The following is a 14,974-nucleotide window of genomic DNA, read 5'->3' as shown; positions in this document are numbered from 1 at the left end:
TCCGCCGACTTCACGCAGGCGCACTCGGAGACGCGAACTCCCCGCCCCGTGCGCGCGGAGGCGGGTTACCCGGGGCCTCGAGGAGAGGCGGGAGTTCGGCTGGCGGCTAGCCTGGCCTAGCGAAGCGTCCCGTACTCCCGGCTCTGTTGGCCGGGTCTGGACAAGCCAAAGGCCGGCGCGGGCTCCGGGAGCTCCCGGCATCCTTCGGGCGGCGGCGGCGGCGGCGAGGCAAGGCGAGGCGGAGGACCGTGTGCGGCGGGGCCGGTGGCGGGTAGAGGTGTGAGGGCGGCGAGGGACCTGAGGAGTAGTAGTCGGGCCGGTGTGGCCGCCGCCGCCGCCATGCAGGAAATCATCGCCAGCGTGGACCACATCAAGTTCGACTTGGAGATCGCAGTGGAGCAGCAGCTCGGGGCACAGCCGCTGCCCTTCCCCGGCATGGACAGTGAGCGCGGGGCCGCGGGCGAGGGGCGCGACCGACTCGGCTCCGGGACCCCTTCCCCTCGGTTCGGGACGCCCTCTCCCTGGGTCCTGGGACCTTCTCCCCATGGGTCCTGGGACCTTCTCCCCATGGGTCCTCGCCCATTCTGGGACCCTCCTTCCCTCATTCAGACTCGGGAGCCCCCCTTTCTCCAAGCTCTGAACCCCTGGAACTATTCTAATACAATCTTCAGGAGGGCAGGACCAGGTCTGGCTGTTCATATAAGTCTTGAATGAAAGCTGGTGTCTCGGATTGGAAATTACTTCCCTCCCCTAACCAAAAGAAAATAGTTAGGTATTCCCTTTCTCCACCTCCACCTCCCCCCCCCCCCCACTTTGAGCACCCTCTCCTTGCTATCATCAAAACTGGGCGGTTGGAGGAGTCTTACTGGAGGAAGGCCCAATGTCCCTCTCTGTAGGAGATTCTCGGTTAGACTCTCAAGCTCCTTTGTAGGATGTGCACTCCTGGGAGCCTATCCCTCACTTTTCCTCTGGACCCCAGTTCGGGCCATTCATCACACCTGGGCAGCTGCTTGAGCTCCCTTCATTCTCCACCTTCAGATGATAGCTCCCCCACCCCCAACTTAGGTGCTGTCTAGTGCTTTAAAATAAACTAGCAGTTTTCTTCTCTCCTTTCTGGACATACTTGGAATCTAATGTTGTAACATTAAATCTTAGAGGTCCTTGGGTTCAGTCCACAGATGGGGCATCTGAGGCCTGGGCGGGGGAAAGGACATGCCGAAGACCACTTGGTCGGTATGTGGTGGAGCCAGGTGAACTCTTCCGTGTTGCTGACTGGTTCAGTCTGCAGTTCCCTGTGCCGTGTCCCATAACTGCCAGAGGCCCTGTTCTCCCTCGGGTCCGTGGCCTGGAAGAGCCTCCCTGTAGCCTCATTCCCCTCAAGTGGCCACATTTCTCATACACACGTGACCTGAGTTGTCCCACTCATGCTGACGCTTCTCTGTAAGATATTGCTTCTACCCTGAAACATACTTCTGGCAACCTTATTTTATACACACACCACCTGCATCTCTACAATACACATCTTACAAGTGGCTGCTGGGCCGTCGACACATGTGATCACTTCCTGCCTCTGCGTGCACGTCCACCTTTGCACATGTGGCCTTTCCCTGTGTTGATGGCATTAGCCTGAGGCCATGAAACCATCCATGCAGGGCAACTCCTTCCCACCCACCTTTCTCCAGCCTGGGACCGCACATATTTGAGTCTGTGAGGGCAGGTGAGTAGCGAGGGGCCTACATGCCTGTTCTGAAGAGGGTGAGGGACATGCCTGGCCACAGGTGCTGCCCTAGTTTGGACCTCAGAATTGATAGTCACCCTCAGCTCTCTGCCCACAAGCCACTTCCGTGTGTTAAAGCCCTGGGAGGCCACAACCTTTTCTCCTTTGTCGAAGCACTTCATTGTCATCTTAGTTTTGGGAGAAGTGTCAGTTCTCCCCTGAAGACATACTCTTAACCTGTCTGCCCCTGAAACCCCATGCCTCAGGACTGTGGACTTCTGGCTTCAAGGAATGAAGCCTCTGAGAAGAGCCCAGAAATATTCTTTTATGATGCTTTTCTTAATGTAAGGGTTTTTCAACTTTTTGAAATGCAAATGAGTGACAACTTTTTTGCCTTAAGCTTTTTGAGATGCAAATGAATGATACCCCCTTGACAGCCTTAAGTCTGTCCTAGCAAAATCTGCCTGCTTCCGAGAAGCCAAGGAATCTCGCAAGTTAGCAAAGCGAGGTATGAAAGTGGCTTTCCAAGACGCTGTTGGTGGATTTTCAGCAACTCTAACATGCCGGCTGATAGAGAAAACTGTGAAGCCATGGACGGTTTATTCTAGCAGCCATGGCGAGTGAGTTCCTGGGCTCATTGCGAAGGCTCACCCCCTGGAGTCACTAACAGACACCATGGCTGCCTCTGGGGAAGCAGAAGACTGTGCCTTTAATAATTGTGTTGGTGTTGCACCACCAGGAACTAGATCACGGGCAGCCGGAGTGCCTCTGTGTCTTCCATTATGCTCTTCCCTCCGGAATAGCATCTCCTCTGAGGCCAACCCCTTCTCTGGAGCTTGTTTTGCCTCATAGTCCCCATTTGATTGTTTGTGCCTCCTGTGAGCTCATCCCCTCCTTCTGCCTCATGTTAAAGGGCTTGTGAGTTAGCCCTCTGGAAAATCCAAGTCCTAACTGGGGGTACTAAACTTCTGTGAACTTGTGCCCCGTCCTTCCCACACCCACTCCTAACTCCTTGAAAGCATCTCGCTTAGAGGAGGCTCTCAGAGTGACTGGTCTCAACGTCAGTGTCTCACTTTGCAGTGAGTGTCTGAAATGAGCAGCTTTGTTTGGTGTTTGCCAGGCCTTGTTTCTTTCTTTCTTTCTTTCTTTTTTTTTTTTTTTTTGCCAGACCCTGAACCCTTCATGGGTCAAAGGTAAGAAGGGTCCCCTCCCCGTGTCTTCAGCTGTCCCCAGGCACACCTCACTTTGTTTGACGCCTCTCCTTTCCTTCTGCAGAGTCGGGGGCTGCTGTCTGCGAATTCTTTTTGAAAGCCGCCTGTGGCAAAGGTAAGAAACCCCCGACTCCCCAACATTCATCCTAAGGTGCTTTCCACCACCCTGCCCCTTAGCAGACTCGTAGGCCAGCAGGCCTCTGGCTTGCATTGCTTTCTAAAGACTAGCAGTGTCCCTAGATGAAATTACTGCACTTCACAGGTGAGGAACATGAGAGGGTATTCTGCCTGAAACCTACAACGCAGGATGGAACCTCACTCTTGAGTCTGCCTCCTCACCTCACTTAGCCTGTGGCCACAAGCTGACATGTGACATGGACAGAAGGGCCAAGCACTGAGGTGTTCAGGAACTTTTCAAGATTTCAGAGTTAGTGAGTGACTGAGCCAGTGTCTGGACCCAAGCCTTTCTGCTTCTACAGTCTATACGAGCTCCTTATCCTCTGTATCATGTCATCGAAAACCCAGCAGTAGTCTGTCCTGGGGAGCGTTGTTCATACTAACCAGGCTCCAACAGGGGCTGCTGGAACCAGACTATCCACTAATTCAGAAAGAGACAGATTGCTTGCCGGGACCTTACGTGCCATGTATAGGTCTGGGCATTTTTCTTCCTGTAGGCAAATTTATTTGGAAACTAAATTTTGATCAGTGAGTAAGAAGCACAGAATTAGGAAAAGGGAATGGTTTTAATGGATGCTTTTGGCAAGTTTGGTTCTATAACTCAGTCACTTACTACAGAAATAATAGACTTGCTGGGTAGATCAGCCAGGTTGATCAGGGCTGTCTGGTTAGACTGTCATCTCCCACTGGGCCCCTGGTCTTCTTCCCATGTCTGGACTTGGTAATTCTGCCTTCTGACCCGCCACCTTCTGTCAGACAGCTGTCCTTAACACAGGGCACTGCAGCTATCTCAGTGTTTACTAACTAGTAGGCCCTGTCCACATGTGGCTACTAGTTAATTAACACATGTGGCCCGGGACTGCCATATTGGACAGCATAGATATAGGAGCATCCCTGCAAAGTTCTGTTAGAAGGGGCTGGTCTTGGTCTTTCCCAGTCACAACCTCATTCTGGTTGGGCCTTCCCAGTGGTTCCGCCAAGCCACAAGTTAGAAACATGAGTTTCCAAGGGTAAGGCTCTGTCCCAGCTGGTGGCTGATCGCTCAGGTCCTGCTACAGAAGGGAGACCTCCCCCAGTTTGTATACAACACATTTCTTCAGTTCCGAGGTTGATTTTCTTTCTTAATTCTTGGATGCTAAGTGGGCACTCATAACTAGAGGTGAAGCCTGCTTGGAGTCCAGGCTTCCGCTGGTGGGTCTCTTTACCTTGTTTCTTATAAAGGGTTGTGTTTCCCAAACCCCAGTCTTTCCTTTACTACCCCTACAATTTTTTGCCATGTCTGAGGATCACTAGAACTATAATTCAGTTAAGAAATAAGCTCATTCCCCCACCATTCTTAGGCTTGTTAAGCTTCCATCTTAGAGTGATATCTGTGATATCATGATTCGATGCTTTAGTTAGGTCTTTTCAAAACACGCGGACATAAAATAAGTACTAAAACTAAGATGTGTGGCTCTGTGCTGCCTGAAATCACATAGCCTTCCGCCAAGAGGCATCCACCACCTTCCAGGACATGTCGCTCTCGGGTACTGGAGGGATGTGTGGGATGCAGGCCCCGCCCTCCTCACGGCCCCCCATCTTCCTCGGCAGGGGGCATGTGTCCCTTCCGCCACATCAGCGGTGAGAAGACCGTTGTGTGCAAACACTGGCTGCGGGGACTGTGCAAGAAGGGGGACCAGTGTGAGTTCCTGCACGAGTACGACATGACCAAGATGCCTGAGTGCTACTTCTACTCCAAGTTCGGTGAGCAGATGCGCGGCTTTGGGAGCCCCAGGGAGACTTCACACAGATCTGAGGCCCAGAGGGGAGAAGCAGCTGCTCGGGTACCCGCATTTTCTGCCATCTCCCAGCTTTCTGGCCTCAGAACCTTAGGCCGTGCCCACCAAGTTCAGCTGGCCCGCTAGTTTCCAATACTTTGGGGAGTTTGGGCGACCGTGGAGGGTAATGTGGCAGGTGAGTGCGCAGTGCAGCTGGCTGGAGGCCTTCTCTCTGCTCCCAGTGGCCTTTTCCCCTAAATCAGCTGCTGCTTCCAGCATGGCGACTCCTTGTCCCCGGGGCTTCAGTTGGTTCCTTCTCTCTGGGAGAGTGATCCCAGGTAGTAGTTTGTAAGCGGGGGGCTGTCTCCTGGTGGCAAAGAGCTCCACTCCTCACCTTGAGATTGCCTAGATCCCTGTGTAGAGAACACGATTGCCCTTTCCCGTCCTGAGCGGACTGCGTGGAGAAGCTGGGGTGGGCCAGGGCTCAGGAGAGCTGTTATGCTCCCTGGTGGCACTTGAACCCCCTGGCACTCTGCTGGGGGCCAGGTTGCACAGAAAGCAGCCCTGTTGGTCAGGATGAGGGTGGGCTTTGGCCCTGGGACTGCTGGCCCTGTGCTGGGGCCTTGCGGGAGGCCAGACGCCTGCTCTACGCCCTGCGGTGGGCTGGGTGGTGCTGGGCATGCCACACGCTTGCACAGCACTGTCCTCGGGAGACATTAATTATTCCAGCAGCCCAACAGGGGTGGCCCACCAGTTTATTAATGATAGTTGTGGCTTTTTTTGTAGAGGTAGCATAAGCTGTGAAGTCAGAGCTCAGAGGGTCAGAAATAGGACCCAGGCTTCCCAACCCTCCTCACCCATAGCTGGAATCAGCACGGGAAGGGGGCATCCCCTCTCCATGGGAGCCATCTCCCATCTGGACCCAAAGGCAGGAGCCAGCCCTCCTGGACAGACCTTTCAGGGCACCTCTGCAGCCTGGCCTGGGTTCCTTCATTCCTACTGGGCCCGATAGCCCCCCGATGCCTCAGGTGTGCCCCCTGACAGAGCCTCGCCAGGTGCGTGGGTACTGTCTGCAGCTCCTCTCACCTGGGACACAAGTGAGGATCCTAATAAACAGGACAGACCTAGTCCTTGTCCCTCGGTGCTTTTGCCCTAGTGGCCCAGGGAAAGAGGCCGCTGACACCAGTGAGACAAAGATGGAGATTGTATGCAGGAAGTGCTCTCAAGGAGTTAGACAGCGATGGGACCACACGAGGACCATAGTGCCCTTTAGGCTGAATGGTCAGGGAAGGCCTCTATGAGGAGGTGAGAGCAGAGCTAAGAAGGGGCTGGTCAGGTGGGGGCACAGGTGGGGTGCCAGCGTGGCCAGGGAAGGGGGAGCCTGGGGAGGGGTGGGCTGCCCCTCACAGCGATTTCTGGTACATCTGAGAAGGAGTGTGTGCATTTTCTCTGACCAACAGAGATCAGATTGGCCTTTCATGTGTAACATGGGTCGGGGAGGGCAAGCTTGGGGATGGCACAGCCCCCCAGCTGGGCCAGTTGCTCCTGAGAGGAGCTGTCATCACAGAGCATCCATCCCACTCGACCCCAGGGATCCAGCTTCGAGTTCCCGAGTCTTCCCTACTTTTGTCCTGAAAGAAGCAGAATCCTCAGACCTTTCCCCTGTCCCAGCTCGTAGGTGCGAAGGGCTGTTCAGAGTAGACCAGTCATTTCCTGGACTCAGTTGGTGCCTTTGCGCATTTGGGCCCTTTCCCCCCCAGTGCCCGGGATACCCCATTTAGGTGAGGGGTGGAGCCATGAATTATTTGAGGAGTGTGTACCCTGTGCCCGGCTCTGGGTCCCTGACCCTCAAGGCAGCATGGACACGTGAGAGGGAAGCGCCATGTACAAATCATGTACACAGTCCCCGTATAGGTCAGGAGACTAAGGCTCTGCGACACTGCCCTGGGGCTCAGGACTTGTCAGGCCAGGAGGGGACACGAGAAGCACCTGACCCTCTGCCGCACAGCAGGCCTCAGCCTTGAGAAAAGCTGAGGGGGGTCTGAGTCCCCTGTTCCCGAGCTGCCCCGATGGATGTGTATCTGGCTTTCCCTGCAGGGGAGTGCAGCAACAAGGAGTGCCCCTTCCTGCACATCGACCCCGAGTCCAAGATCAAGGACTGCCCTTGGTACGACCGTGGCTTCTGCAAGCATGGTAGGTGTCAGGTGGCTGGGCCCCCAACAAGAGGCCAGTCCTCTCCTCCTGTGCCCACACGACCCTCTGCCTGTCCCACCTGTCCTATCTGGGGCTAGTGAGGCTTTTTTACACCCTCAGGTCACCCGAGCCTCCCAGACCTCCCGCGTGGACGGCCTTCTCTCCCGTATTTTCTATAAGGAAACTAGCATTGAAGAGGTCGTGGGCCCTGCCTGCTATCCCCCGTGAATGGATACGAGGCAGAGCCCGCATCTGGGGCCTTGCTCTCGTTCTCTGCACCCCAGGCAGTGGTGTGGGCAGGGCTCTGACTGGCCCAGGGGCACAAGGGCCTCCCCCGAAGCAGGGCGTCTGAATGTCCTGGACACTTGGCTCCACAGGTCCCCTGTGCAGGCACCGGCACACACGGAGAGTCATCTGTGTGAATTACCTCGTGGGATTCTGCCCGGAGGGGCCCTCGTGTAAATTCATGCAGTGAGTAGCCAGACCCTATTCTCCCACCCTGCTCCTGCCCCAGGCCCTGCTGCCCTCTAGATCTTTCCTGTGTCCACCTGGCCTTTGATCACTGCAGGTGTCACAACTGGGCCTGGGGCGGGGGCCACTACTGCTCCCTGAGCTCAGAGGTGGCTACTTAACCTTTCCTGGGTCATAGATCTGAAGAAAGCTGGCCTCCGTGGTCCAGGAAAGCTCATGTCTTGCATGACAGTTAGGGACCTCTGGTTAAGAACCTGGGCCCTAAAGGAAGGAGACTTCAGTTTGGGGGCCTCCTCTGTGGAGGCCGTAACCTCGAGATTCCACACACACTAGTTCAGATAGCTCTTCACAAGTGTGTGTGTGAACAGAGAGAGTAGAGAATGTCCCCATTTCACACCTGAGAACACCGAGGCTCGGAGCTCAGCCCCTGGCCAGGGTCTCGTGGCAGTAGGGCTGGCGCCTGAAGCTGGGTTCTCCTCACCCAGCAGGGCTCATAGCTCCTCTCATGGGCCTTCGTGCACATCTGTCACTTGGGGTGACCGTGGAGTCGGACTTCTCCGGGGACGGCAGAACAGTGTCGTCCCCCAGTCCCCGGGCTGCTTCCATCCCCCCCACTGACACCTGCGCAGAAGCACAGGCGCCCGGTCACTGCTGCGCAGGGCAGGTGGGTGGGTGCTGCGGACTTGGTCCCACTCTCGAGGCGAGAGCCAGGGAGCGCGTCCCGTCGGAGGTGGTCTGGCGGCTGAGCGAGACCCTCGGGAATGGGATGCGTGCTGTGGGAGGGCAGCACTTGCTGTGGGTCCCACGGCTATAGGTATGAGCAGAGCTGGGTCTGAGTCCAGGCGAGTCCGTTCTTTTCGCCTCTCTTTCCCAAGGCTTCGGGGGCAGAGCTGAGAGCCAGCACCCACCCCACGTCCAGGCTTGCCCTGTGTCTGGGCAGAGAGGCTGCCTGTGATCTCCCAGAGGCAGAGTTTGACAACAGTGCCTGGCCTGGCCCTTCTCTCATCCCCTCTTCTCCTCCCCTTGTTCTCATACCCTCTGGCTGCGGGGTGACCAGCCCTCGATTTGAACTGCCAATGGGAACCACCGAGCAGCCCCCACTGCCACAGCAGACGCAGCCTCCGACAAAGGTACCGTGCCCGGGCCCCAGCGGTGTCTGTCCTGGCACGCGGTCAGCCACCCACCCGGCTGGCGACATGTGAGAGTCAGGGGAGGAGGTGGGACAGGAGGGGAATCACCCTGAGTTCCAGCAGAAAATTTCGCATCTCCCTCTAGAGGTGGAGGGCTGTCTGCTAGAGCCGAATGCTCCCTGGGTTTCTCTTCCCTTCTGGCCTGGCGAGTGGCCGTGCGGCGCCCCCTCGGGAGCCAGAGTGGAGGGCAGCCCGAGCGCTACGGGGCTGCTGCTCTTGCTTCGGGTTCCAGCCCTTCCCTTTATAAACAGGGAAACAAAGTCCTCGAGGGCGGACTTCACTTGAGGTCCCACAGCCGGGCGGGAGCACCTGCGAGCTGACCTGGGGCTGACCGGTCCTCCCACCCGTGCCAGTGTCCTTGCTGCCCCGTGTGGAGGTTCCTGGCAGGGAGGGCGGGCTGGGAACAGGGATGAAGGACCAGCTGGCTCCACCTTCCTAGACAAGGGGGTCCCACGACCCCACAATGAGGTGATCCTCTCAAGCATAAAAGGAAGAGATGCCAGAGACAAATGGGAATCTGCAGCGCCCGCCCCCGACCAAAACGAAGGGCACCCTGGGTGTGGTTATGGGAGTGGAGGGTTGGGGGCCCAGAAGAAAGGCTGTTCAGGTACGCTAAGCGGGGTCTCAACAGGCTGAGTAAACCTGTCTACTGATCTTGAATTCTTACCTTTTACTTGGTTGACCTCTGAGCCCATTGCCAGAGCCCTGTCCATCCTTGCGTGCTACAGGCTAAGTCAGGAAGGCGTGGGGCCGGCCGGACTCCTTGCACTGACTCCCGCCCTCAGGCGGTTGTGGGATCACTCAAATAGCACCCATCGCAAAGCCAGGAATTCCTGAGTGTGGACACAGCCATGACAACCGGGGGTTTCTAGCTCACTGCTCCTGTGTTTACGAGGTCCAGAGCCAGGAACCCTCTTGGTTGGGAGGTGGCCTAGCCATCCAGTCCCCACCCCAGGAGCCCCTGTCCCCCTGGCTCACATGACTCCCTAGTGGAGGGCCCTCTCAGCTCCTAGACCGCAGGTCAGCATGTCAGCCTCCAACTGTTTTTCTGTGACTGTTGCTCGCCGTGTAGGCTGCTAAACATCTGGCTGAACCAAGCGTTCATCCTGACCTGAAGCTAGAACCTCAGAAACAAAAGTAAGGCCTGCTCATGCCCTCGCCCTGCTGCCCCAGAGACCTCCTCGTCTCTTTGGTGTTTTGTTTTCTACTTTTATTTTTCGTTTTTGTGTGTCTGCATGGTGTTTTTCGGGCAGCGGCTCCTGCCATCATCACCAGATGTTTCTTTTCTGCCCGCTCTCCTGAGCAGGGCCGCCATGGAAGCCCTTCTTCCTGCTGGTCATGCGGGAGCAGTCCCGCCCTCTTTTTTCCTGTCCCCATTGGTAGTCTGCGTGCACGTGTTTTCCGCAGTAAAACCGTGTTGTGTAACTCTTTCCAGCAAAGTAACAATCCGCCATTACAAAGGTCGTCCTCCTTGATCCAGTTAACGAGTCAGAACTCTTCTCCCAATCAGCAGAGAGCCCCGCAGGTCATCGGGGTCATGCAGAGTCAAAACAGCAGCGCAGGCAACCGGGGACCCCGGCCGCTGGAGCAGGTCACCTGTTACAAGGTGAGTCCCAGGGCTGGGGGGTGGGGCGAGGCCATTCCCTCATTCCCCACAGAGTTCATTTTGAAAAATGATACCATCTTTGTTTCTGGACCATAAAAGTGAAAATGGGCTACTCTGGTGGGCTAGAGACCATCCTGCTTCCTTCCACGACGCACCAAGGCCAAGTGAATGATCACACATGCTGCTGAATGAAAGGACAGAGCTTGTAGGAAAGGGAGGCTGGTAATAAAGTAGAAGCACAGGTCCCTGGGAAGGGAGTAAGCCCTGAAGCCTCTGGATGTCCTCACATCCTGCAAGCCGTCCTCAAGAGAAGGGGACAAAGCTTTAAGCCCACACGGAAAGAAAAGCACTCCTCCCCCCAACACACACACACACACACACACACCCTCAGGGAATGGGTGAACTTTTTAAAAACCTATTAGAAAGCGTCTCATTCTTAGCTCTGGATGGAAGGGTGGAGGTCAGAGCCTTGAGAGTTTATAGTCACCAGGGGAACCTTCATGAGCTCGGGGCCGTGTTTACACCCCAGTGAGGGCTAGAAAGGTATAAACTGAGTTTTCCAATCTGAAACAGCCCCACATGGGGGCCCCTGGTGCCTGGCTCTACGGGGAATTTATTCTCAACCCTATCACATGTGATTCCCACAGCTAAAGTCCTGAAGAATGAGTTCGTAATTAAAAATCACAAAACTGGGGCACCTGGGTGGCTCAGTGGGTTAAGGCCTGTGCCTTCGGCTCAGGTCGTGATCCCGGGGTCTGGGATCGAGCCCCATGTCAGGCTCTTTGCTCAGCGGGGAGCCTGCTTCTCCCTCTCTCTCTCTGCCTGCCTCTCTGCCTACTTGTGATCTCTGCCTGTCAAAATAATTAAATAAAAATCTTTAAAAAAAAAAAATCACAAAACCTAGAAGGAAATAGCCACCACTGAGGGAAGTCAGTAGAAACAACTGATAACAGAACTAGGCCACGAAAACTTCACATTTGGAGATTATTAGACAAAATACAAAGTTACCTTTCTGGTAGAAATGTTTAGATGACATAGAAACGTTGGGAGCAGTGTTGTTGCTGTTCCCACCTTTCCTGAACCAGCTGCTTGATTCCGTGGGCTGTGTTGTCACAATCTTTGGGTTTTGGTGCTCCTTCACACCCCACGTGGAGAACTGCTGTGGCAAACTTTTTTAATCACACAAGCGCAAGGAAAGTCTATTTTAATATAAATAGGGCCCTGGGATACAGAATGTCCTGTAGTCTTTTTTTTTTTTTTAAGATTTTATTTATTTATTTGACAGATCACAAGTAGGCAGAGAGAGAAGGGAGGAAGCAGGCTCCCTGCTGAGCAGAGAGCCCGATGCGGGGCTCGATCCCAAGACGCTGGGATCATGACCTGAGCCGAAGGCAGAGGCTTAACCCACTGAGCCACCCAGGCGCCCCTGTCCTGTAGTCTTTTTATTCCTCGATAATACATTGTGGATCATTCTGTGTCAGAAAACGTAAATCTAATCTGTCTCACTGGTGCCTTAACAGAACTGCAGTTTACCAGTCCTCTGCTGGTAGCAATTTAGTTTCTGCTGCTAAAACCGGTGCTAAATCTGACACGTAGAGGTCTCTGAGCTCTTGCCTCATAGCGGCATCCATGCCTATAAGTAGAAGGTCCAAGTCAGGAGACATATGCTTAGCTTAAATTGGTCCTAGAACTTTCCCTCCAGGAAGGCTGCGCCACTCCCACAGCCATGAGACACTCACTGAGCCCCTGCTCTGGGCCAACCCAGCTGAAACAGAGTGTTAGCGCTCTTTCCTGGGTGGGAGGGGGGTTGTGTTCCTCAGGGAGGGGACGGCAGGGGCCCCAAACCACTAAAGGCCGTAGATTTCTGAGTCTGAGTCCCACCAGGTGAGGAGAGTACAAAAAGGGGTTGTGCCTCCGACCAGTCACTACCCAGTACGAGGACGTGCAGGTGTTCTGAGGCAGCGTCGCTGGCATCCCGGCCCCCCGCCCCCTCGTCCCGGGACCCTGTAGCAGGCTCTCCTACATCCTGAACTTAGGTGGAGCTAGAACCTACCACCTCTTCTCACCACATGCGCTTTACAGGCACCTTGTGGGAATCCTGGGCTCTCCAGGATCAGCTGTGGAGGCCGATGGACATGCCAGGTGCTGTGAGCAGGGGCCTGGTTCGTCCTTCCCTCTGCTGCTCTCATTGGTGGGAAGGGCCAGCTGGCAGCTCCACGGGCCACTCAGCCACAGTCACACCTACAGATCAGGCAGATTTGAGAACACGGGGCCCTTGGGGTCGGGAGACAGAGCAGGCAGGAGATCCGGGCTGGGACCAAGTAGAGCCCAGCGTCCCAAGCCGAGGAAGCCAGGACTGTGAGGGCCCTGGGTGGGTTAGTGCAGAGTGGGTGCCCCCACCTGTCTCCTCCCGACCCTCTGTTCAGTGCTTGAGGCTGCCGCTCAACGTTTTGAATCCCTTTTGCTTTCTGAGTAACAAGAATGAATGAAGAGAAGCTAAGGGCGGGCCTGGATAATCAGCGGGGACAAGTCAGAATCAGTGCTAGATTTTTGAAGTGATGCTCTGGGTCTGTTTGCCCAAGTCTAACCATTGTCCCATCTCTCTGATCCTGTAACAAACCCGTCTGGGGGGTAGCTTGGGCAAGTGTGCAAGAGCCAGGAGGGAAAACTGGGTGCAGCCCACCCTGTGTCCCTGAGTCCCCGAGTTGAGGGGAGGAGCCTGGTGGCTTCTCTCACGTTGTTGCCTCCTGTCTCCAGAACAGTGCCTCAGAAAGGTAAGTGATGGGCCAGCCACCCAGAGGGGCTTGGTACCCAGGCAGGTGGGGGAACTCTGGTGCCATGGGATTCTCATCGTCCTGCCACCCACCGTGAGACCTTCCGTGGACAGGCCCGTGCAGACGTGGGCCCAGCCTGCAGGAGCTCCCCTGCCGTGTACTCTCACGTCAGCCTCTGGCTCGCAGCTGTTCTTCCATCTGCCGAGTTGCTGGAGCTTCTGGGCCACTATACTCTGGAGCTCCTTCTCCTTCGTGTTTGAATGAAAGGCTGTGCCACTGAGCATTTCAGAGTCCCATCCCTAACCTGGTGTTTGGTGGGTGCAACCTTACTTGAAAATTGCATTTGAAAATGGTGGTTTTTTTTCTGTCTCCTCCCTCCCTCCCTCCCTGCTGTTCCCAGTGTGGCGAGAAAGGACACTACGCCAACAGATGCACCAAAGGGCACTTGGCCTTTCTCAGTGGACAGTGACAGCAGCTGGAGCCAGCTCAGAGCAGCCCAGAGGGCCCCACTGTTGGGAACCACTCTGGGCCCTCGCTGGGAGCGTGCGTTGAACTGTTTAACGCCAGTGTTGGTGCAACGCTGGTTGGGGCTGGCAGGCAGGCACGCTGGGGTTATCGTTCTGAGGGGCTACGTCTGTCAGTTTCCTTATCATTTTGCTGTAATCTTTTTTTAAAAGGGGACAAGTGCTCTAGTTGGGTCCTTCCAAGTCAGCATCATGTTCGTCTAGCATCCGTACCTCCTGTCCGATCTCCCTGCACACCGCCCTTGGGGGAAGGGAGGAGGTTGTGGCAAAGGGCTTATGCTAAGCAGTCAGTGTGGAAGGCAGCCCTTCCCCTCGAGGCGTCATCATTAAACACCAGTTCTTGGTGACCCCGGGGGCTGGTGGATCATTTAAAGCTTCGACCAGGTCATGCCTGCTGCTTCCATGTCCTGCTGAATTCAGAAGCTGTGCCTGTTGATGTGATTTGAACGAGGCAGCCCTACAGGGCAAACTTAAATGCACTTGTTGCCTCAGCCTGGTCCTGCTCCAAGGTGGCAGTGGTGGAGAGGAAGGGTGCAGGGCTCTCCGGGGTGAGGGTCTTTTTCCTCTGGGCTGATTTCCTTGGAGCACCTACTTGATGGTGGGATATCTCAAAGTGTACCTTCAGCTGGAGCTGCAGAGCACCCATTAAATCGAGGCCGTGGTCCATCTGTGCACCTACCTCCTGGCCCGCCAAGCATCTGCACAGTCACTCAGCTTTGGCCTCCGGAGACCCCCCTGCCCCCGAACCTGGAAATGTGAAACTGTCACCTGCAACCCACTGGGCAGCTGGGCCCATTCAAGTTCCATCACAAGAAGACTTTTTATGAGGTTGATTAAAAGCTTGTTTTTTAAGCTGCGTCTCGTTACTTCAGGGACCCCACACCAAGGAGAGGACTCCGGCTGCTGGCTGTGCGAGATGCTCGGCACAAAGCTTTGATATCGGTGCTTCCTTGTCCCCTTTTGACATGTGCATCTCCCGGAGGGAAGGGACTCTGTACTGGCAGCTGGTAAAGTCTGGAAGCTTGGCCTTGTTTGGAACAGCCAAGTGGCGGTTCTCCTTACTTCATCTCAGATGCTGGATGATACCTGCTTATGCAAATTCGGATCTTCTACAAGATAATTAGCCACAGCATCAGTTTGTTCTTACCATACACCCCAGAACTGGTTTCTAACTGTCCCTTTAACGAAGATCTCTGATGAAGGGTAAGGATTGGGGTGGGGGTGCTGGATACGGGGGCGGATGTGAGCTCTTGTCAGGGCCTGTGTTTTCTCTTGCTCCCCTGAATCCTCCCCAGGCAAGGAAGCTTCCTTAGCAGGAGGGCCCCCAAGACTGCAGCCTGGCAGCGAGATGGGG

At 55.3% G+C, this 14,974-nt stretch overlaps 1 protein-coding gene across 3 annotated transcripts; it reads left to right on the top strand.

The window, feature by feature from the left end:
* The first annotated feature begins 212 nt into the window (after positions 1-212).
* Positions 213-14,472, top strand: CPSF4 (cleavage and polyadenylation specific factor 4). Of its 3 annotated transcripts, none has more exons than XM_080831112.1 (8): positions 213-442; positions 2,993-3,043; positions 4,696-4,848; positions 6,960-7,055; positions 7,433-7,526; positions 8,584-8,656; positions 10,227-10,322; positions 13,497-14,472. In XM_080831112.1, exons 1-8 carry the CDS (start codon positions 340-342, stop codon positions 13,563-13,565), a joined length of 735 nt encoding a protein of 244 aa, XP_080687238.1. In that variant the 5' UTR covers positions 213-339; the 3' UTR covers positions 13,566-14,472. The 3 variants fall into 3 exon arrangements, with proteins under 3 accessions (XP_080687238.1, XP_080687239.1, XP_080687237.1); XM_080831113.1 differs by having other exon boundaries at positions 217-442; positions 10,230-10,322; XM_080831111.1 differs by having other exon boundaries at positions 217-442; positions 10,152-10,322.
* Positions 14,473-14,974: the final 502 nt, after the last annotated feature.

Source organism: Martes martes (genome assembly GCF_963455335.1).
Source record: "Martes martes genome assembly, chromosome: 18".
Lineage (NCBI taxonomy): Eukaryota > Metazoa > Chordata > Mammalia > Carnivora > Mustelidae > Martes > Martes martes.
Note: the sequence above shows the minus strand (reverse complement) of the source record. Positions and strands in the feature narration are given on the sequence as shown.